General features: G+C 69.9%; 2 protein-coding genes across 8 annotated transcripts; one reads left to right on the top strand and one right to left on the bottom strand.

The window, feature by feature from the left end:
- Nucleotides 1–827: 827 nt before the first annotated feature.
- POLR2L (RNA polymerase II, I and III subunit L) lies at nucleotides 828–2274 on the bottom strand. Its single transcript, XM_028515467.2, has 2 exons — nucleotides 2101–2274; nucleotides 828–1079 (listed from the first exon to the last, which is right to left on the bottom strand). The coding sequence occupies exons 1-2, from the start codon at nucleotides 2193–2195 to the stop codon at nucleotides 971–973; spliced, it is 204 nt and encodes a 67-aa protein (XP_028371268.1). The 5' UTR covers nucleotides 2196–2274; the 3' UTR covers nucleotides 828–970.
- A 207-nt stretch (nucleotides 2275–2481) lies between these two features.
- On the top strand, nucleotides 2482–20701 carry TSPAN4 (tetraspanin 4). Of its 7 annotated transcripts, none has more exons than XM_036029895.1 (8): nucleotides 2482–2575; nucleotides 9788–9867; nucleotides 16842–17033; nucleotides 18242–18316; nucleotides 19164–19265; nucleotides 19383–19514; nucleotides 19624–19707; nucleotides 20409–20701. In XM_036029895.1, the coding sequence occupies exons 2-8, from the start codon at nucleotides 9805–9807 to the stop codon at nucleotides 20472–20474; spliced, it is 714 nt and encodes a 237-aa protein (XP_035885788.1). In that variant the 5' UTR covers nucleotides 2482–2575; nucleotides 9788–9804; the 3' UTR covers nucleotides 20475–20701. The 7 variants fall into 7 exon arrangements, with proteins under 7 accessions (XP_035885788.1, XP_035885785.1, XP_035885784.1 ...); XM_036029892.1 differs by lacking the exon at nucleotides 2482–2575 and adding an exon at nucleotides 2605–2930; XM_036029891.1 differs by lacking the exon at nucleotides 2482–2575 and adding an exon at nucleotides 3818–3936.
- The last annotated feature ends 1013 nt before the right edge of the window (nucleotides 20702–21714 follow it).

Genomic DNA, 21714 nt, shown 5'->3' with positions numbered 1-21714 from the left:
CTGGGAAGAGGGGTGCCGCTGTGCGCTGGCAGGGGAGGGGTCAGGCCTGGGCTCTAGCAGGATGTGTGCTGTGGGTGGGGGCCAGGGCTTGCCCACTGGACCTCTCTGCCCCAGTGGCTGCCCAGCGCCTGCCCCTAAGGCTGGGGCTGTCCACCCCAGGCAGGCCCCAATCTCAGATATCTGGCCAGCAGGGCTGGAGAGGAAGCCTTACTTCCTCTGGACTGCCCATCTGTTTCCCACTGGATGGAGGGCCCAGCCCATGGTGGTGGCTCTCCGGGCCGGCCTGATGGACACATGTTGGAGCCCAGGGCACTGGGAGCCTGGCCTGACCCCTAGCAGGGCCTCCTTGGGGCCATCTGGGACTTGCTGGGGGTCCCCAGCCGAGTGGAGGTCAGGTACACCCCTCCTGGCTGCAGAAACTTGGGTCAGGGAGGGGCCTACTGAGCCCTGTGGTGCCTGGGAGCTTCTGGCAGCTCAGGAGGGGCAGCTGTGAGCACAGCAGGCCCTCTCCAGGGCCCAGGAAACCCGGTTCTTCCCATCCCAGGAGAGAGAAAGCAGGGACCTCGGTGTTCGGCCTGAAAGGCACCCAGAACTTGGGAGGGGGTGCCAGCACCCCAGTGCCCTCAGCTGCCTGTCTCTGTGGGGTAGCAAGAGCACCCCCTCCAGAGGGGGACACCCTGGCTGAGCGGCTGCTGTGGGGATAGCTCTCCCTCCTCCCAGGCAGTAAGGGCCCCGCATGCGCCCCCAGAGGCCTCAGGCGTGAGGCCAAGGACAGGGATATGGGTGGCGGCGGGTCCCAGAAAGCCAGACCAAGTGTCAGGACCTCCTCTGGTTCTGCAAAGGCCTTTACTGGACAGTTCCTTCCAAAGCAGGAGACGGGTCCACGCAGCTGGGGGTGGGCATGGCTTCTGGCTACACCCCCGTCCCCCACGACACCAGCTCGGCCAGGTCCCAGCGGTGGCCCGCGAGGTCACTTCTCCAGGGGCGCATAGTTGAGCAGCTTCTCGATCAGGTCCACGTGGGCCAGCAGCATGCGGCGGCAGCAGTAGCGCTTCAAGCCCAGCGCGTCCAGGGCGTCCCTGCAGGCAGGAGAGGGCAGGCGGCGGTTGGTTCATCCCAGCCCCTCTCGGCGCGGCAGGTTCCCTCCTCAGCCCCGCTCCCATGGTAGGGGCGGAGACGCCTCTCCAGAGAGCCACCCTGCCCATTTCACAAGCCAGCCGCAGTCCCTGTTCCCCTGGGACCCAGCAGCCCATTCACCCTCGAGGCCTCCAGACAATTTTCGCACCATGGGCTGCAGTGTGTAGAGATGGCAGCTTGGGACAGGGGAGGCCAGACTGGGAGCTCCCTACCGGTGGCACTGCAGGGAGGGGTCCTGTGCAGCCCACCAGCCCGTCCACAGCTCCCCTGTCCCTCCCACGCCTGCACCGAGAGCCCCCGACTCATTGGCACAGCCCAGGCCCAGGAGAGGGGCAAATACGGCCGAGGGCGAGCCTGGCGGGGAACAGGCTCAGAAGCAACTGCGGACTAAGGGCCAATCAAGCACAGAAACCGACAAGACAAAAGCCTCATGATGACAGCTCTGTGCTCAGGAAGCGGTCCTATCCGAGAAGGCTGGGGGGCTCGCAGGACGCGGGGTGGGCCCCACAGCTGGGTAAAAGGTGGGAAACAGGAGGACTGGGAGGAGGCTGAGGGCTTAACCGCGGTGGGAAGGCACCGTGCCTGGTCGGGGGGTACCGAGAAGCCCCCCAACACCGGTGGCTGGATACCCGATTCCCTCCTTCCCCAAAGAGCCGGGGAGCGGGGCAGCGCTCCCCTGAGAGCAGGGCTGCATGGGGCTCCGGGATTGAAACCCCCCCGCAGGGTAAACTGGAAGCGGAGGCCCGGTCCCGCCTGCCCGGCAGGCCCCGACCACCACCCACCCTGCCCCCACCCCTCGTCCTGCCCCGCCCTCCGTCCCCGCCCCGGGCCCCAATCTCTGCCCCGCAGGCCGGGCCCCCTACTCCGGGCCCCGGGCCCCACTTCCGCCCCAGCCCCGCAGGAGGCCCAGGGAGGCTTCCCCGCGGCGCGGCAGGCCCTCGCCCGCCCAGCCCGGCGCCTCACCCCTCGGTGTACTCGGCCTGCAGCAGCCCCAGGTAGGCCTCCCACTTGTTGCCGACGATCTTGCCGCAGGTGAAGCAGCGGACCGGGATGATCATGGCGGCAGCGACTCGGCGGCTGCGGTGCGACCCGGCGTCTCTCCCGCGGCGGGCGGCTTTCCGGCTTCAGGCCCCGCCCCGCCCCGGGCGCACCCATGGCGCGGGGGTGGCCGGGCCCGCCCGCAGCCGCCCCCAGCCGGCCCCGCTAGTTTTCCGCGCCGTCGGTGGTCGCTTTCCTTTGCGACGAGCTTCCTCCGCGCGTGGCTGGGGCCTCAGGGCCCTCGCGGCCACGCGAGGAGCAGGCAGCGCCCCCCTGCCCGCGGCTTTGGTACATCCCTACCTACGGCGTCCGAGCGGGGCCTAAAGGGCTCGGAGACGCGGTTCGCGTTTCTCGTGGCCTCATGACTGACAGCTGAGCGGCGAACACACAGCGCGCGCCGGTACGGCGCCCGCCAGCGGGGATGCGGCCGGAGTCCCGCCGCCCGCGGCGCCCGAGCTGGGGCCAGACCCAGGTCCTGACCCGAGCGAACCGGCGTGGAGTTCGAGCCCGGAGAGCTTAGCCCCAGGTCGAGCCGCCGCAACAGGTGGCGGGGGGACCCCGCAGCGGGGCGGAGAGGGACTGGCCCGCGGCCACCGGCGCGTCTTCCCGCCGCCGCTCCTGGTGCGGCCAGGAAGGAGGGCACCCACCCCGGGGAGCCCCTGTCCGCGGGTACCCCGGGTCTCTGCGGCTGAGTTCTGGGGTCCCCTCGGGGTGCCGTCCGGCCGGCTGGTGCGCACGATATCGGCCCCAGCCAGGTAGTTACCCGTAGCCCCGACAGCGGGAGGGCGCGGTGGGAGCGACCAGCCCGGGGGCGTGCTCAGCCGCGGCTCCCCGCCACCTCGCCCCCGGAGGCCACGCCGCGTCGCTCCTTCTGGGGGCCGGGGCTTGGGGCTGGGGGCGAGTGGCCGGAATGGGCCTGCATCCGCCCCAGGCCAGGCTGCGCTTGGTCCCCGCGGTCTGAGGGCGGGGGCGGGGCGGAGAAGGTGGTCAGGGAGGGCGTCGCGAAGAGGGGGCTTTTCAACCCAGAACCCAGGATTTCACCGGGGGTGCGCCTGAGTGCGTGGGAACCAGGGCAGGTGCTGGCAGAGAGAGCTCTTGGGCAGAGGCCTGGAGGCTGTACCTGTGGGGTAGCTCAAGGAGACAGGTGTGGGCTAGGGCCAGGGTAGGTGATGGAGCTGGAGGTGATGGGGCAGGAACACGGAGGATTTAAAGGGAGGGAAGGCTGTGTGTCCGGACAGGGGGTGGGTGAGCCCCATCGTCTTGGGGCTGGGGTGGGGGTGGGCTTTGTGCAGGGAAGGCCCCCTGCCAGAGGTGGGCTTCGGGCTGTGGGGTGTGGATGTGTTGCAAAGTGGCACCTGTGCCTTTGGGTTGTGGGCAGGCTCGCTGGCCTGGGATATCTGGGTGTCTGGTTGGGTCCCAGGTGTCAGCTAGCTGCCCTCTCGGTCCCTAGTTTGGGGGCAGGGAGATCCAGGTGCCCTGGGCCTGGGGCAGAGCTGGCCAGAGCTGCTGCCAGTCTGGAGTTTGTGCCTTCACGTTTGCCTGAGCTCTGGACCTCTTCCCCGAGGGCATTTGCCATCCCCCACCCTGCCACGTGCGGAGCCACGAGCCAAAGCCACTTCCCTTCCCCTGACACCCCTCAACCCCCCCACTGACTGGACGCACATCCTGTTCCTGGCCAGAGGGGCAGGATAGGGGCCTTGAGTCACAGTGTGCTGGGGTCAGACCCCGGCTCCGCTACAGAGGCCTCGGGAGGCTGTGGAGGTGAGAGGGAGGCTGGGAGAGCAGCCGGGATGTCCGCTGGGTGGACCTTTGGGAGTGGGTGGGGGCAGGAGGCTTCCTGGAGGAGGGGCCCGGGGCCTGCCCCGCTGGTGCTCCTGCCCCACACGGTTGTTTACGGAGCGTGTGTGAGGGGAGCAAACCTCCCGCCCCAATCCCCGCCTGGAGCCAAGCTGACATTCCTGGAATTCTGAGCGCTGTACGTAGATTTGGGGGCGGCGGCAGCGTCATCTTCCCCAGCCCCTCCCTCCGGCTCCCTGACTTCCCAGGAGAGGCCATGGGGAGCCGAGCGGACGCCCCGTCCCAGCCCGTGTGCATCGCTACAACACACGTGTGCGCGGAGGCCCCTTGGGGCACTTCGGGGCGCCCAGTCCTCGCCGCTCACCTCTGCCCAGGCTGGACGTCAGGACCGCGGCGGGGCCCCTGAGGTCAGCCCCGCCCCCACAACTCGGCCCAGACTGGCCCTGTGTGCGGGGAGCTCAGGCTGAGGGTGAGCTGCGGAAACGAGAGCCGGGCTCTCTCCTGGGTGGCCGGCGGCAGGAGGGAGCTGTGTGGGCCCGGGGCACTGGTGGGGTGGGGGTGGGACTCCGCCCGCCTGCTGGGGGCGGGGGTGGGGCGCCTTGCTTACAACCTCACTGTGGAGTGTCAGCACAGATGTGGCCCGGGCCTCTGGGGAGGGCCGGAGAGCACAGCGCAGGTTTTCCAAGAATGGGTGGGTGTCCAGCGGCCAGAGGTCAGGGGCACCAGGAGAGAGAACTGCGCTCACATGTAGTTTGGATCTCATGAGCCGTGTTTCCTGGCAGAAGGGGTCACTTGAGGGCAGGCAGGGGACAAGGGGAAACCAGAAGTTTTAGCTGCTGAGACTTTGGCCCTGATGGTTGTCCTGGGAACAGGCCCCACCCACTGGTCCTGGACTCAGAGGTCTGGCCGGGGGTCCTCCTGACCCTGGCTGTGCAGACAGGGGACCCGGGGCTTGGCTGAGGCTCCACTCACTGGCTTTGGGTAGATGTGTGTTCACACAGGGTGCACATAGTGGGTGGTGGTGGTGGGGTCTCCAGAGTCACCCACCTGCTGCGCCCACACCCAGCCCTGGGCCCTGGGCATGTTGAGTGTTGAGTGATGGTGTTTGCAGGGGTGCTTGAGCCCGAACTGGCCCTAACACTGTGGGCATACCCGGGTCCATGGCATTTGGGAGGGTCGCTGTCCGCCTGCCCAGCCCAGTTGCCTGTGGGCTCCCTGAGGGTCCCACTCTGTAAGGGTCCAGGTGGCACAGGGGCGCTCACTGAGGTGGGGTGGGCATACATGGGCATCTGAGTCAGGGTGCTCCCAGGGCCTTGATAGGTGGGAAGGTGCCGCTCCACCCCTACCTCCCAGGGCCCCAGAAGAAGGATCCCTGAGGGGAGGAGAGGAGTGGGGTGGGGAGGGTGGGGAGGGCCCTGAGCGTGGGCCGGCCTGGGGGGCCCCAGGAGGATGGAGGCCCTTGGTGGTTCTTTCCAGGGGACCCCTCCCTGGGAGCGGGTGTCTCCCAGCCCCTGAGGCTGTGGTGTGGGTTGGGGAGACAGCCCTGCCTGGATCCTGCGGGTGGGGTGGAGGGCGTGGTGTGGGCCAAGGACCTGGGTGGGCGCTGGGCTGGAGCAGGAAGGCGATCCCACAGGCCTGTTTGTGTTGGCCGGGCCCTCCCAGCTCCTCAAAGCCGCCTCAGAGCTGCCTGGGCTGCTCCCCACCCCGATCGGTCCCTGCTGGGCTGTGTGCCTGGCCAGGCCCTGCTGCGTGCCACCGCGGGGGCCTGGGTGGGCCACCAGCTCTCGGTTGCCTCTCTGCCTGCCCAAGGGCGCCGAGGCCACAGTGGGTGCACGCTGTTTCGGCGTTGGGGCAGGTCCTTCCTTGAGTGGGCCTCCGTCTGCCCAGGTAGGTGCCCATGGCCTCCCTGGGGCTCAGACTGCCCCAGGGCCCCGGCCTGCCCCCCCACAGGGCCCAGCCTGGGCTGGCGGCTGGCGATTGTCTTGGGCTCTCACTCGGCGTGTCCTTGTTGCCTGCCGTGTGTGCTGTTTCGGGGGACACGGGCCTGTGGGTTCTTGCACCCAAAGGAAGAAAGCCCAGAGTAGGGAGTGGGGCCGGGAGGCTCTCTGGAGGAGGAGGCTGGGCCTGGGCGAGGGAGGGAACCAGCCCTGGCCTTGCCCTGCACCCAAGCCTGCCAAGGTGGGGCCAGGGCTGGTGGGGCCAGGGCTGGACGGGCTGGAGGTCATCCTCAGAGGGCTCAGGGCTGCTGTGGTGGAGCTGGGAGCATGGCCGCTGCCTTCCCTCCTGGCGTTGACTGCGGTCCTGATATGCGGGGTCCAGAAGGACTGTGGCGCCCCATGCCCGTGTGCCCAGGTCTGGGGATGGGGCACGCGGACCCGGCCCGTGGCCTGTGTGGGCGGTGGCAGACATGGGTTTTAGCTTCTGAAATGCTGTGGGCTTTGGGCTCCGTGGCCCCGGGGAGGGGCTCGGGGAGGGGCTCACTGGAGACCGTGGGAGGGGCGGGTCCCCCTTGCCTCCGATATGTCACTGGGCCTGAAACTGCTCCGTGGGCAACTCATCCCCGGGCGCTGCCACTGCTGGGGGTGCAGTGGCATCCTCCCGTGGCCCAGGTGCATCCTCTCTCCACTGTGAGGGGTGCTGTCTGCACCCCCTCAGTGAGGTGGGGGTGGGTCTCAGGCCGGCTGCAGGGAGGGACAGCCATTCAGCCTGTCTTCCCTCTGTGGAGCCCCCACCTGCCACGGCTGTGCCACTCACCCGCCCGAGGACCCCCTCAGGGGTGCTGCGTGCTGCCTGACTCCCCTCCGTGGTGAGCCCAGGCACCTCACGGCCTGGCCGGGCAGTGGGGAGTGGAGCTGGTTGCTTCCCGGTTCACCCACACCCGGCCCAGGGTCCTTGCCAGCTGGACACTCCGCTGGGCCCGGGACAGGCCAAGCTAGCTAGATGCTCCTCCTGAGAGAGCTGTGCTGGGGCCTGCTCCATGGAGGAAGGGGCTTCTGTGGGGGAGCGGCTGGACTTTGGGGACAGGGTCACCGGGAAGCCCCGCCATCGGCCACAGTCCTGATGTACCTGTGTCCGCACTGCAGTCGGCCACCTGTGCTGGGTGGGTGCTCCGGTTTCGTCTCGGCCAGACACGCCTGCTCACCTGGGGTGATGGGCACAGGGCGCTGCAGAAGGGAGAGGGTGTGGCGGGCTTTGGGGGGGACTCTGGGGCAGCGCTGGCTGAGCGAGATGCAACGGAGGGCATCGGCCCCGGGAGCCAGGCCCCCTTCACCACCCACCTCCAGCCCCAGCATCCTCAAGGAGGACACAGACCTCAGAGTGGCCGAGCCTGGGCTGCAGGCGCATGTGTCGGGGTGGCTGGCTGCGACCCCACCGTGGGGGTTGGAGCCTGGCGGGCATGTGAGTGAGCTGCATGTCTCCTGTGATGGGCGGGGGGCCCTGGCTCCTCCCCCAGCCCTCCGGGCCCTGAGTGCACTTGGAGCTCCCCACCTCTTTCTGCTGCTGTGTGCAGGGACTCCCAAGACCCTGAGTGCCTCTCGGCTTGGGCACGCGGGCGGGCAGAGTTGGCTGGGCCAAGGGGAAGGTGGCCAGAGGCCATGGGGGCCCACTGGGGCCCCAGGAGGTCACTGGAGACTGATGACTCCCTGGGCAGAGCTGTGGCCAGTGGGCTCCACAGGGCCCTGGGGCCTGCCCACCAGTGCCCTTTTCCTGCGGCCCAGACGAACCAGGGAACCTTGGGGGGGCGGCAAGGTGCAGTGTGGGCGGGGGCTCTCCTGCCCGCCATGCCCCGGGCCCTGAGTTCCAGTGTCCCACAGAGCACTCGGGTGCCCTGAGGGAGGCTCAGATGTCCAGATGGTCCGGCGGCAGCCCCCACCTGCCACCTGCCACCCCACACTGATCTCTCAAATTGTCACAGTGCCCATGGGCACCCCTCCCCTGCTCTCCTCCTCTCCTCCCCTCCCCCCTCCCCCTCCCTGGCCCCTCCCACGTCTCACCCCTCTGAGCTCCGCCGCTCACTCTTGGGGATGCTAAGGGAGTCTTTGCAGGGCTGTCCCAAGTGGTGGGCGTGCCCAGGTAGGCCTTGGCCACTGCCTGGAGCCCAGGGTGCAGGGCACACCCCTGCCTGAGGCCCAAGGGAGGGGGCTGCAGGCCTGACAGGGAGTGGCGCTCAGGGCCCAGGGACTGCGCTGTCCCCACCAAAGCGGGGACATGGGTCCCAGCCTACGTTGTGGGCCTGGTGTTCCTGGTGCGTGTCCAGGCTGTTCCTGGTGTGTGTCCTGACGTGTGTGCACACCATCAGTGCAAGGGGCATTCGTGCACGCTCGGGGGGTGTGCAAGGCACCTGTGAGCCTGGCTCTGTCTGTGGCTGTGCACGTGTGGGCGGTTCTGGGGTCCGACTTCCAGCCTGGCCTGGTGCACAGTGAGATTTGGGGCCCTCTGTTCAAGGATTACCAAGAATTCAAAAATGGTAGCACTGGAGCTTCAAACCGGCCAGGACCCCTGTGTGCCGGGGTGAGGGGGCAGGCCTGGGGGGCCGGGTGCTGCCCTGTGGTTACCTCTGGGCCTGGTGGGGCTGCCCGCCTCCCACAGGGCCTGTCTCTGGGTCCCTGGGGATCTCTCCCGAGCTGCCTCGCACAGTGACTCGCTCACGCTCCCCAGGCACCCAGAGCGCCCCCCCCCTCCGGACCCTGCGCTTGCCCACTCTCGCCCTGGCTCTTCTCAGGGGTTTGTGTTTTCAACCGAAGCTCTCCCTCCCTGACCCAACAGGTTGGGCACCCCAGGCTGTGCCCCCTGTCTCCGCAGGCGCCCCTACCGACCCAAGCTATGAGCTGAGGGAGCTCTGCGGTCGCAGCGCCACCCTCGCCAAGCCCAGGGTGGCAGTGGGGGAGGCAGCTCAGACAGTGAGCACCCCGAGGAGTGTCGGGCTCCATTGCCTCGCTCCGGGTCGGGTCCGGGACCAAAGCTAGAGCCACCCCAAGTCGCCAGCCGACAGCAACTGGGTCACTCTTTCATTTGCATATCGGTGGTGGTTGGAGGTGGGCGCAGGGCGGCTGCAGGGGGTGCCTTTCTGGGGCTGAGCACTGCCGGGGACTAGCCCCCGTTCCCTGCCCCCTGCGCCCAGCCCCCTCCAACGCTTCCCCTGCGCTATGCGAGCATCTTCCTCCGGCCGCCGGGAAAGGGGAACCTGAGGGGCGCCGGCGCCCGCGAGGGGCCGGGCGGGGGCGTCGCCCGGGGTCTGGGATTGGCCAGCGTCCGTGGAGCGGTGGGATTCGCTGGGCAGCTCCTCAAGGCGGGGAGGGGTCCGCACGGGGCGGGGCAGGCGCGGATTGGCGGGTGGGCGCGGGGCGGGGCTGCAGGGTCGGCGCGCGGGGCTGCGGCGGGCGGGCAGGTGTCGGGGCTGGCCGGGGCCCGACCCCAGCGGTGCGCGGGGCTGCTACCGCAGGGGCTGCGGGCTGGGGGCCGCGGCCAGGGGGCGCGTGGAGCTGAGCAGCCGGCGGATGCGGGGCTAGGGGACAGCGGGCGCTGGGCGCTGAGTCTGGCGGCAGCCCCGGCGTGATGCGCCGCTCGAGCACGGACGAGTCCACGTACCGGCGCAGCCCGTCGCCGCAGGGCAAAGAGCCGGGCTTCGCGCGGGGCGGCCCCTTTCGGCGCTACAGCAGCCTGTACGGGCGCGGGGACGGCGGGGATGCCGGCGGCCCCTTCTTCGGACTGCACGCCAACCCTGGCCCCAAGGCGGCCCAGGCGCGCTGCACGTCGCCCAAGGGCACCAAGTACGTGGTCTTCTACCTGGACCTGTCCTTCATCTTCCTCCTAGAGCTGAAGCGTTGCGGCATGGCGCGCGGCTGCCTCCAGGGTGTCAAGTACCTCATGTTCGCCTTCAACCTGCTCTTCTGGGTGAGTGGTAGTGGCCGCGGCTGCGGGGACCAGGTGCCCCGCGTTCGTGGGGGCCCAGCTGGAATGGGGGCGGGACACGCAGGTCCAAGATGCAGGGGTGGGGGTGGCGGGTGCCCTGGGTCGCTGCTGCTCTGGCTGGACCTGCCAGTGGGGTGGGGGTGGTTCCTGTACAGGGAAGCGGGGAGAGTCCTGCCGCGCCTCTACACCCTGCAGCTGCCGGAGTCCTCTCCCCTCTTCCTGAGACGGGATGGACCCCTCACATGCGGGCCCCTCGGGGCTGCCTGGGGCCCTGAGCGCGCCTGCGGGGGGTTCATGTCCCAGTCTGTGTGCTGGGGCTGGTGCCCCCACTGTGTCCTCTCCCCTTTGACCCTGCTGCAGCCCCAGGCTCTTCACCAACGCCCCCCCACACCTAGTAGGCTGTCCCCCCAGGCCTCCCCAGCCTGGCTTATGACGGCTGTGGGGGTGGGGCAGTCCCCAGTCTCCCGGGACACTGTGGGGAGGGAGGGGGCATGCACCGAGACCTCGGTGGGTCAGACACTGAGCAGGACCCTGGGGCAAGGTGGGCCACCCCGAGTGTTTGTGGGTGTCCAGGCATCTGCCACCTCCTCTCCAACAGGGGGTGTGTGGGAGGGGCACCCATAACTTTTGCCGAGTGGGTTGTGTTTGCTCAGACTGGAGGTGCCTGAGTCCAGGGCCAGTCGTGTGGGTGCTCTGGGATGGCTCCTTCCCCCAGGGCCGGGGGACAGAGTTGCCACCCAGCCCCGCACTGCAGGGAGGGAGGGTGCTGGGCTGTGGCCGGGGTAGGCGTCGCCCCTGACCAGGCTGGAGCAAGCCTGGCCAGGCCTAGGGCTGCCCTGGCTGGGCTGGGAGGCTCCCAGGGCCGAGGATGCCGAGGCCACTCCCTGCTCCTCCATTAGCTCCTGAGCCAGCCCTCGGGCCTGGACTGGGAGTGGGGGGCGTGGCTTTGGCTCCTGGCCCTTGGCCTCCAGGAAGAGGCCACATTTGCATACTTGTTGGCATTCGGTCCCGTTAGGGCCAGATGCCTAGAAACCCAGGTCCACCTCTCTGCAGCGCCCCTTCTCCTTGGGCCCTGGCTCTTTCCCCCTCGTTTGTGGGGGTGGCATCAGGAATCACTGGGAGGGGCCGCTAGCCTGGGGCCACGTGAGGGAGTGTGACCCGGAGGGCGTGACCCCAAGAGTGTGTTCTCTGCAAGGCCCTTCTGGGAGGGAGGGCCCGGGCGGGCGCAGAGCGGAGGGGCGCCCTGGAGGCCGGGTGCCTGCAGAGAGGTGGGTGAGGCTGGCGCTCCGAGTGGGCACGGGAAGCGAAGCGGCGGGGGGGCTGGCCGGGGGCGGGGGGCAGTCTGGGCGGCCCTGCAGGTGGACCTGGGTGGAGGCGGGGCTGAGCTCAGCAAGCTGAGGGGCACCCATCCCTCTGCCTTCCTCTGCGGCTGGCCTGCGCCTGGTGCGGGTCAGGGTTGGCGGGTCAGCGTCGGCCAGGCTGAGGGCCCCCCACGCTCCTTGCTCGGCCTCGGCCCTGGCGTGCGGGCAGGACCCGCTGGATGCCGGACAGATGGCAGCTCTGCCAGGCTGCCTGCCTGCCTGGCCCACGGAGGCACCCAGGGCAAGGCCTGCCCTCCTTGTGGCCTCAGTTTCCCCCCTCGCACCCCAGGGGCCCTTGGTTTTCCTGGGACTGTTGGGGGTGGGGGCCCCCAGTGACAGTCTCTGCCGAGCCGGGGCTGAAACCGTCCCCGTCCTCCTCGAAGTCGGGAAGCGGAGTCGCAGGGGCAGGCCCGTGAGCCCTCGGACCTTGGACCCTGTGACGGCTGTGGCCCCAGCCCCCTGGGGCCGCCTTGCGCCCTGGCTCTGGCTCCGTCCCATGCGTGGGCCGGGCAGGACGGCAGGCCCTGCTCCCCGGTGGCCACGAGCGGGGCTGGTGGAACCCAGTCTGGCGGGGGCCTGGCAGCATTCGCTGGTGTCCCCGTGCGGGGTGCTTGGCTGTCCGGGCCAAGTCGGGGGTCAGGACGCCACAGGACGGCTGTCCTGCAGGAGCTCTGGCCCTGGGGCCCCGCTCCTGGCTGGTGGACAGACGGGGACTCTGGGGCTGGGGCTGGGGCTGGGGATGGTGACGTGCTCCGTGGTGGCTGCACCCGCTGCTCCCTCCCCGGCCGGCACAGCTGGACAGTTTTCTGAATCAGGGCGAGACGGGAACAGTCGGCCGGTGAGCTGGGGCGGCAGCCCACCAGGGGCCCTGCCCGCCCGGCCGTGGCTCCGGCCATGGCTCCGGTCGTGGCACTGGTTCTGTCCTGGCGGCCATGTCAGGCCTGATGTCCAGCAACTCAGAAGGGCTCTGCCACCCTCCTCTCCAACAGGGGGTGTGTGGGAGGGGCATCTGAAGGTCCCTAGAGTCCATCCTGCTGGGCCCCTGGGTGGGTAGAACCTTCCAGACATAAATTGGGGGTGGGGGGGGGGCTGCAGAGCCATGTGCCTCAGCCGCTAAGGGGGCCTCAGAGGTCAGGAGGTCGTGCCGGGGTCAGGTCCCGGGTCCCAGCTGCATCTCCTGGCCTCGGCTGCGGTCCAGTCTCCGGCCTGCGGGACTGCCCTGGACTCGGGCAGTGTCCTCCTCCTGAGCAGGTGTGTCCTCCTCCGTGGCTGCCCCGAGGACCCAGCCGGTGGGGTGCTGCCCTTCGGGGCCGGACCTGGCTGCCTCTCCTCACTCGTCCCCCCTCCTTGGCAGCCCCACCCTGGTCCTCGTCTCCCCTCTGCGTGCCCCTCGCTCCACACCTCTCCCTGGACGCTGGCCTCAGGGGTCTGTGGTCGATGCGGCTGTCTCCTGGGTGGGCCAGAGCTGAGTCTTGGGGGCGCCTTGGGGGCGCCTTGGGGGCTCCCAGGGTCGGGGGTGAGAGAAGAGGACCCGTGAGCACGGGGGGCTCGCCAGTGTTTAAGACAATCAATTGTGTGAATTTTAAGTGGACAGTGTGGGGTCCCCACCCAGGTAGCAACGCCCCAGCCCCTTTGCTCAGCTCCCGGCCCCAGCCTGGGCGCCGCGGACCTGATTTCCGGCGCGGCAGAACTGCGGGGAGATGGCGCCCTCCGCCAGGCCCAGCCCCCACCCCGAGGCGGCGCCGGCTGCCGGGTGAGGGGCTTCTGGGCACAGGCTCGGCCCCTGCGGGCACCCGGCCCTCCATCCCGTTCCAAGGACATGGCCGGCTGCCCGGCCATCTGCCACGCGGAGCCTTGTGGCCGGAGGGACAGCGGCAGAGGGCCCGCTGGCACCCGCCCCGCCGTGGGATGGAGGTGACATCGCCGCCGCCCCTGCCCCAGGCCGGCCTGGGGAGTGTGAGGACGAGGAAGGCTGTGGTGGGGACGGGGCCGAGGCCAGGGGTGGGCGACCAGGGTGCGTGGGAGGGAGACAGGGAGGCCCCGGTGGCTGGCCGGGCCGGGGTGGGGGTCCTGACGGGCGGACCCTCCTCTTTTAGGCTGTCGTGGGCCGGGGTCCGTTCTGGGTCCCCCTGGGCTCCTGGCTCCCCAGCTGCGCCATCTCGGCCAGCCGGGCTGGGGAGGGGTGTCCGGCCCGGTGGGGGGGCCTCAGCCCCTCGTATATACCGCATCAGAGCCTCCGTGTCCGTGTCCGTGTGCAGCGCAGCCGGTTTCCGCCCCCGCACTCGCAGGCTGTAATTTCCCTGCCAAAATGTTTTCAGAGCCGCGCACACAGGCACGTCTCCGAACCACAGGTGACCCTGCTGGGCACGAGCGTGCGTCCTGCCGGCGCGTGTCCGCCCGGGAGCTTCCAGCGACAGTTGTGCACGGACGTGCCGAGTGCGGAGGGGTGCGGGGACCCGGGGAGACGAGGGTCACAGGCAGCGTGTCGCTGACGTGCGAGGGCGTGCGCGCTGTTGTAGGTGACACGCTGTGACAGTGTGGGCCGCGTGTCTGTGTCACGGTGCGTGACGGCACGGCTCTGGGTGACAGCCAGTGGGCGTCTCTCCTGCCACCTCGGGGTGGAGGCGGGGAGGTTCGGCGGAGCGGTACGGAAAGAAGGACGGCCCCCGGGGCTGGCGCTGGGGTCTGGCCCCGCCCCGCCCCGCCCGAGCCCTCTGCCCGGCTGCAGCGGCGCCCCCCCTTGGCGGGTGTGGTCTCGTTATCCCCGCTGACGAGAGCCACCTGCACCCTCGCAGGCAGAGTGCAGGGCGTTTTGTGTTTTTTTTAAGGTTTTATTTATTTATTTTTAGAGAGGGAAGGGAGGGAGAAAGAGAGAGAGAGAGAAACATCCATGGGCGGTTGCTGGGGGTCACAGCCTGCAACCCAGGCATGTGCCCTGACTGGGAATTGAACCTGTGACCCTTTGGTTCGCAGCCTGCTCTCAATCCACTGAGCTGCACCAGCCAGGGTGTGTTTGGGTTTTAAATAACAGCCCCAGCACCCGCCCCGGACTCGGGGACCTGCCCCACGCGGCACCTGCTTCACACGACAGCCCCACCCATCAGGGCTTGGCCTGGGGGCTCAGCCCTGAACCGTGAGCCCCTGACACCCACAGCTGTGAACCTGGAAAGGGGTCATGGTGGCCTTCGCCAGAGGAGGCCTGACTTCCAGTTTCCTTGGGGGAGGCGGCCCGCCCACTCTCCGAGCCCCAGTGGGGGTCAGCACCGAGTGATTTCCGCACACAGTGCCCCAGTGGGGGCGCTGCTGCAGCCGCCCCCTGCGGCCCTCAGAGATCCCAGCAGACCCAGAGGCCGTGGGACGAGGTGTTGGGTGTCCTGTCAGGCCTGGGGCGCCAGCGGGGGCACAGCCGGACGGGCAGGTGGGACGCTCCACTGAGCCAGTGCCTGTCCCTGCTTCCACGGGGCCCCACGGCGTCACCGGCAGCCACGGCTCAGGGTGCCCAGGGGTGCTGGGGCCAGGTCTCGCTGGTGCTCTGGGGCCTTGCTGCGGTCAGCACTGTGGACAGCGCCCCCGGTTGCTTGTGGGGACCTGCTTCTGAGCCCCCTGCAGGTGGGGGCACCCCTGCCCGTCCTGGGGCTGCGCCCACACCAGACTCTGGGTGAGGGCTGCCCAGGGGAGTGGTGTGTGTGTGTGTCCGGGGTGCGTGTCTGGGGCGTGTCCCGGGTGAGGAACCAGGTGCCACGTGAGGGGCACAGACACCAGGTGACACGTCCAGTCAGAGTGTCCTGGGCCTTGCACCTAGGCAGCCGCCCTGGCCCCCGGCCCTGGCGCTGGACGCTGGACTCTGGACGCTGCACCAGGCCTCACGGGCTCTGACCTGGGCTGCAGTAGAGGCCTCATCTCACTGGGCGGCCCTTCTGGAGCCCCCAGGCCCCTGCACCAGGGCTCCCCCAACCTGGTGCTCAAAAGCACGGGGCCCGGGCACTTCCTGCCTCTGCCGCAGTCCTGAACCGGCCCCGGGAGGGGCTCTTCCAGGCCCCGTGGCCCTGGCCCAGGGACGGGGGAGCCCCCTCTGAGGGTCCCCAGCACCAGGTGGCCGTTTGGGGGAGCTTCCTGGGCCCCGCCCTGAGCGAGCGGCATCAGAAAAGGTGTTTGTAATTTTAGACAGCCCTTGTTTGGGGGGCAGGGTATTCCCCCCATGGGTGGGTGGGGACTCCTTTGCGGGGGCTCTCTTTCCACTCAGCCTGGGCAGGGCCCAGAGGCACCCCAGACAGACGCTGTGGGAGCCCGGCCCCACCCCAGCTGCACCCCGGGCTGTACCTGTGGTCTCCTGCCCACCGCCTGGCCTCCTGCCAGCACCCATCTGAGGGAGTTAGGGGGAGGGGCACCGCCCGCCCCGCGCGACTGCTGGCTGCTGGGGGCAGCCTGCTCGGGCAGGGGCCCTCCCTGCCTGAGGTGTGGGGTCCCTGTCAGGGTCGGGCCCTGGGCACAGGGTGGGGGGGTGTGTGGCTGGCTGGGCAGGTGGTTCATCTCCCAGCCTCAGGGGGTGAGCCTGGCAGGTTGAGGCTTGGGAGGCTTTTGTAGGGGGAGGCGGGGCTCGTGGTGGCCCTGGGCAATGCTGTGTCCCTTGGAGTTTGCTGGTCCGGCCAGTCCTGGGTGGGCAGGGTGAGCAGTCTGAGGGGCTGGGTGTGGTGGCTGGGGCTGCCCTGTGGGCTGAGCCCAGGGGCGGAGGCCCGAGTGGGGCGGGTCTCAGGGCCACCTGGCCCTCCCCAGGTGCCGGCCCTGCCCACAGCCCTTCACATGTCCTCCGGCCACACGTTGTCCTCCATTCTTGCTGAGCTGCTGCTGGGCGCAGCTGCTCCCTGAGGCTGGCATCCCTGGCACCAGGCGAGACCAGGAGCCCTCTCTGGGTTCATCACCCCCGGGCCTTCCTTCCCCCTTTCTCCCTCTTTGATTGATTTTTGTGACCATGAGCGATTGTGAGGTTGGAGCAGAGCTCCAGGGGTTGAGAGCGGGCAGTGGGGCCGGGCAGTGGGCTCTCTGCTCCCCACCTGCCAGCCTGCCCTCGGGCGGGGGCGGGGCGCTGGCCGGTGCTTCGGGCTCACGCTCACTGGGGAATCGCTGGGGTCACCCAGAGGGGCCCACAGGGTGGCGGCTGCAGGGGGCCTGGCGGCGGTCGGGGTCCTGGGGCCACCCACTGGGAAGCCAGACTGCAGTGTGGGCATATGTGTGGGTCCCGCTGGCCTCTGCGGTGGGGCGGCCCGGGGCGGCCCAAGGGAGGAGGGGCTGTGGGACTGGCCCCGTGGTGCAGGCAGCGCAGGCCGTGTTCTGGGGGTGGAGGGAGGCGCTTCCTGGGGGGCAGTCCTGGGCCCAGGCCGCCTCATCGGGGGTCCCACTCGTGGCCATGTCCACAGACCACCCCCTGCCGACCACGGCATGATCAGGCCATGGGCGTGGGGCCCCGCTGTCCTGTCACCGTGGCCTTGGGTGGGGACATCCGGGTGAGTCGGGGAGGGGGCGCAGGGGGCCCACCCTGGGTGCCGCCCAGGCTGCCCCGCCTCACCGCCCTCCCCCCACCCCCCGCCCCGGTCCCAGCTGGGTGGCTGCGGCATCCTGGGGGTCGGCATCTGGCTGGCCGCCACGCAGGGCAACTTCGCCACGCTGTCCTCCTCCTTCCCGTCCCTGTCGGCCGCCAACCTGCTCATCGTCACCGGCACCTTCGTCATGGCCATCGGCTTCGTGGGCTGCATCGGGGCCATCAAGGAGAACAAGTGCTTGCTGCTCACGGTGAGTGGGGGTGGGGTGGGGGCGGGGGCTGCTCCCGTAGGCAGTCTAGTGCTCGGGGGGGGGGGGGGGGCCTGCAGGACGGGACAGGGACAGCATGCACAGGACCCTTTGGTGAGAGGGTCCTCGCCTGGCCTTGGCCTTGGCGGTGGACTCAGAGGCAGCACGGGCTCCTCTCCCCGGGACGCTGACCACCCTTCAGAAGGCGAGGGCCCCAGGCCGGGCCCCTTCCCAGTAAAACGCCCCTGGTGGCGGCTGGCCGAGGCCTCAGCCGCCGTTTCAGACGGGCCCTCCGTTCGAGGCGCCCTTGCCCCGGTGGGGCCTCCCGAGGGTCTTGGAGGACGCACCCCCATCTGTGCAGCTTCCCCAGGTGTCCAGCGTGGTCCAGAGGCTCCCGTCGGGGCATGGGGCTCGGACCCCTCAGAGCAGTGGGTGGGGTCCCTGGATCCGCCCTGCTGGGGGGCTCAGACTCCTCGGGTCGCGGTGGGAGCTGCAGTGTGTACGGGCCCCGACCCCAGGCCTTCCCCCGGGTGGGCCCCGAGTCTGGACCCAGACTGAGGGGAGAGCACCTCGGGGACCCCAGGAGAGGACAGGGCCCACGCCTCTGGCCCCATCTGCCCCCATCTGCCCCCATCTGCCTCCACCTGTCCACGGGTCCACTGTGGGCAGCCTGCCGCCCACTGGCCCGGCCCCAGCTGCTTCCCGGGATGCCCACCTCTCGGGGGGAGTGGCGCTGGGGGAAAGCCTGGGCAGGACTGGGCTGGGCCTCAGCTCCGCCCCGCCAGGGCGCCGATGGCCTGGTCAGGCTGCGCCGGGTCTGGGTGTGCTCCCGTGGGGACCCCCGTGCCGTGGCGCAGCCTGAACAGGCGGCAGCACCCCAGGGTGCCCTGCAGGGTGTGGTGGAGGAACGGAGGTTCCGGCCCTCCCACCCACCCACCCCCTGGCGTCCTGGGCGGGTCGCTCCGCCTGCCCGCCCCTGTGGGGACCCAGGCACAGGCGTGCAGGCCGGCCGGAGGTCCGTGCCCTGAGGTCCAGGCCAGACTGGGTGGCGCATGGAGGTCGGGGGTGGTAGAGAGCCTGAACTCCAGGTGTGGGGACCTGGCAGGGCTGATGGCCGCATGTTGGGGCACGGCCCTTGGAAGGCAGGGGGCTGCAGGGTTCGGGGAGGCTGGGGCTGGGGTTGCTGAGCCCCCGCCCCCGTGCCCCCACAGTTCTTCGTGCTGCTGCTGCTGGTGTTCCTGCTGGAGGCCACCGTCGCCATCCTCTTCTTCGCCTACAGCGACAAGGTACAGCCTCGGGAGTGGGGCTCTCTCTGTCCCCACCGGCGGGCGAGCGGCCTCGGGCGGGAGGGCGGGCAGACACTGGCTGTCAGGAACCCCATGCCCTGTGTGGGTGGCAGCGGCCACTTTATTGGGTGGAGGGGCTGGGGCCCAGGGTTGGGGTTGGGGTTTGAGCACAGCCCCGGGGGCCGGCCTGGAGGGGGCGCTGTGGGCCGCCCCCTGTGGCCATCTCCCGCTCCTCATCCCATCGTGTGTTCACGTGGGTGGCTTCACGGGCGGCTCGTTCTCAGGTCAGACCTGAGACCCTGTTGGTTTCTGCTTCTCTGCCCCACTTGGCCTCGGGCCCTGGGCCGGCTCCTGTCTCCTCGGCACGTCCCCTGTGCACTTTTTAGGGAACGAGTCCTTTTTCTTCTGGCATGACTCTCCAGGGACACACTCCAGGCTCCTCCTGGGCTGTCCTCCCTGCCCGGCGGGACCGGCCGTCTCTCCCAGGAGCCCTGGTCCTTCAGGGGAGGAAGGGCTTGGGGGCTGAGGCCTGGGTGCTGGCTCGCCCCTTGCCCCGGGGTGTCGGGGCTCCGAGGCCCCTCAGGGCGCAGTAGGGAGCGGTGTGTGCAGACGGCTCTCTGCCCAGGGCACGGCCCTGCGTCTGCACGACGGGCCGAGCCTGTGCTGCCGTGTCCGGCTGGTGCGGCGCTCAGCCCCACGGTGGCCCGGGCAGGCGGCGGGGGCAAGGGGCTGGTGCTCGAGGGGCTTCTGGGAGGTACTGACTGCAGGTGGGGGGACAGAGGGCAGGCAGCGTGGGGCCTGGGCGAGGGTGTCCTGGCTGGCCCGGCTGACCCCGCTGCACCTGCAGATTGACAGGCACGCGCAGATGGACCTGAAGAAGGGCCTGCACCTGTACGGCACCCCAGGCAACGTGGGGCTCACCAACGCCTGGAGCATCATCCAGACCGATGTGAGGGGCGGGGTGGGGGGCCAGGCGGGGCCCCAAGGAGGACTGGGCCTGTGGGGCAGGGGGCGAGGGGTGTGGCGTGCGCCCCCTCAGCAGGTCCCCGCCCTGTGCCCCCCGCAGTTCCGCTGCTGCGGCGTCTCCAACTACACGGACTGGTTCGAGGTCTACAATGCCACCCGCGTGCCCGACTCCTGCTGCCTGGAGTTCAGCGAGAGCTGCGGGCTGCACGCCCCCGGTACCTGGTGGAAGGCGGTGAGCCCGGCCCGCCCAAGGGTTCAGCCCCGGGGCCTGAGGGGGGAGGGCCCGCCTCCTGGCCCCATGGTGGACCACGCCGGCCCCCTGACGCCTGCTCTCCCCCCAGCCGTGTTACGAGACGGTGAAGATGTGGCTCCAGGAGAACCTGCTGGCTGTGGGCATCTTCGGGCTGTGCACGGCGCTGGTGCAGGTACGGAGGGCAGGGCCGGGCCCCCCCGAGCCCTGGGGGCAGATCGGTCGGAGCCCTGCCCCCTGTGGAGCCCACTTCCCCGGGCAGAGGGAGTTTGTGGGGTGCTCAGGGACACCTCCACCGGCACCTGGGGGACAGGCAGGCTGCTCCTTGGCCTGGTGGACAGAGGTGTGGCCTGGACGCCTCTGTGCTGAGGACCCTGCGGCCCCAGCCCTGGTGGCGGGTGGTGGTCACGGGGCTGCCCAGCGTGCAGCCCAGGCCCTGACCACCGGGCCCAGCTGGTGGCCCCCAAGCCCACACTGGTGTCCTGGCCCTGTGGAGGTCCTCAGGGTCGGTGTCCAGGGAGCGGGGGGCCAGGCCGTGTCCCTAAACTCGGTCCCCGGGGCAGCAACGGTCCCTGGGGTTCCGACAGGTCAGAGGTGGCAAGCAGTGACGGGTGAGGGACAAAGGGCAGGTTGCGGGGGGGCCCCTGGGCGGCTGGGATGGGGCACGTGGCCCAAGCCCCAGCCTGGAGCTGATGGGCCATGAAACAGGCCCCAAAACCCCCAGGGGCAGGCCCAGCCCGCAGGCTCAGGGGTGTGGCTGTGACGGGCCCTCCTCCGGGAGGGGGCCAGGCCTCCCGGGAAGCGGTGGGTGGGGCCCCAGCACCTGTGGGCAGGTCCGTGCAGCACGTCGCCCCCCCCCCCCTCGTGTCCCCGCAGATCTTGGGCCTGACCTTCGCCATGACCATGTACTGCCAGGTGGTGAAGGCCGACACCTATGCGTAGGCCCGCCTCCGCGCTTCGCTGCCAAAGGACGCCGCCCACCCCGAGAGGACCCGTCCGCTCAGGCCCCTGCGCCCGCCTGGGTGTGGGGGAGGGGGGGGCGGGTGGCGGAGTCCCTGGGACCCCCGGCCAGGCCCCTGAGCACCCTGCTGCAGGGGGCAGCTGAGCGCTGGCTACACTCGGGGGCTGGGGCAGAGGGGCTCATGGTGCCTTTTAGTTCCCACGCCTGTGTCTCCCCGGGGCCCAGCACGGGGGGGCGGGGGGGGGGGGGGCCCGCACACGGGCTGGGGCAGGGGGAGGGGCCCACTGCGGCCCCTGGTGCTTGGGTGGGGCAGAGCCCCGCCTTCCACATTCCACAGGGGGCCAGGGCAGTCCCCCAGTGTGTCTTAATAAAGTGCGTGGGCAGCAGTCCCCACCTCTGTCTGTCCTTGTCCTGACCCCCCACGGGCGGACCACGCCCAGGCAACCCCCTGTGGCCATGGACCCCCCCCCCCCGTCCCCCTGAATGGGACTAGTGCCTGGAGGGGGCTCCCGGACATGCATGGCTCAGACCGGCTGCCCAGGCCAGACAGGCGGGCCGTGGGCCCAGAGCAGCCGCGCGGCCTCCGCTGCCTGAGCCCTGGAAATGGCGCCAACGCTCCGGGGCCGCCCGCGTTCTCCCCGACCTGCCTGCCTGGGCCCACTCTCCGCCTGCATCTCTGTCCTCTCCTGACCCCGGCTGGCTCCCCGCCCAGTCCCCGTCCCCCGAGAGGCCCCTGGGATTCAACCCTGAACCAGCACACAGGTAGGTCTGGGGACGCGCTTGGCACCTGAAACCGTCTCCACGCAGCAGCAGCGGCAGCAGCGGACAGCTGCAAGTGAGGCCTCACGTCCAGCAGGGCCGGCTGTCCACCCCGCCAGCACTTACCACCCTGGGCCCAACCCCCACTGTCCGCCCCCCCCCCTGCAGGGACTCATGCACAGGGGCGCCAGGTGCTGTCCGGTGTCCCGCCTCAGCTTGTGGTCCAAAGCAGCACCGGGGTCCCAGGGGGCCCCACTGGGGCGGCCTATCCCCCAGCACCAGGATGCCTCATTCGACCCCCCACCCCCTTCACTGGGCCCTGGTTTTCCAAACCCCATGTCAAGGGGCCCCCCTCGCACGTCCAGTGTCTCCTCACCAACTTGGCTCCGTACCCACCAGCAGCAGCACCCCAATCACACAGCGGGTCCCCAGCTCCTGTGGACTTGGGAGCACCTCTGACCC

This window comes from Phyllostomus discolor, chromosome 6, assembly GCF_004126475.2.
Source record: "Phyllostomus discolor isolate MPI-MPIP mPhyDis1 chromosome 6, mPhyDis1.pri.v3, whole genome shotgun sequence".
Lineage (NCBI taxonomy): Eukaryota > Metazoa > Chordata > Mammalia > Chiroptera > Phyllostomidae > Phyllostomus > Phyllostomus discolor.
This window is presented reverse-complemented; position numbering and strand designations above follow the sequence as displayed.

Excerpts from the sequence above, each read along its gene's own strand:
- POLR2L (XM_028515467.2), bottom strand. The coding sequence starts at position 2,195 with ATGATCATCCCGGTCCGCTGCTTCACCTGCGGCAAGATCGTCGGCAAC. Across the intron at positions 1,080-2,100 it reads CAGGCCGAGTACACCGAGGG|GGACGCCCTGGACGCGCTGG; the intron begins GTGAGGCGCCGG and ends TCCTGCCTGCAG.
- TSPAN4 (XM_028515440.2), top strand. The coding sequence starts at position 9,529 with ATGCGCCGCTCGAGCACGGACGAGTCCACGTACCGGCGCAGCCCGTCG. Across the intron at positions 17,034-18,241 it reads ACAAGTGCTTGCTGCTCACG|TTCTTCGTGCTGCTGCTGCT; the intron begins GTGAGTGGGGGT and ends GTGCCCCCACAG. Across the intron at positions 19,515-19,623 it reads CCGGTACCTGGTGGAAGGCG|CCGTGTTACGAGACGGTGAA; the intron begins GTGAGCCCGGCC and ends CTCTCCCCCCAG.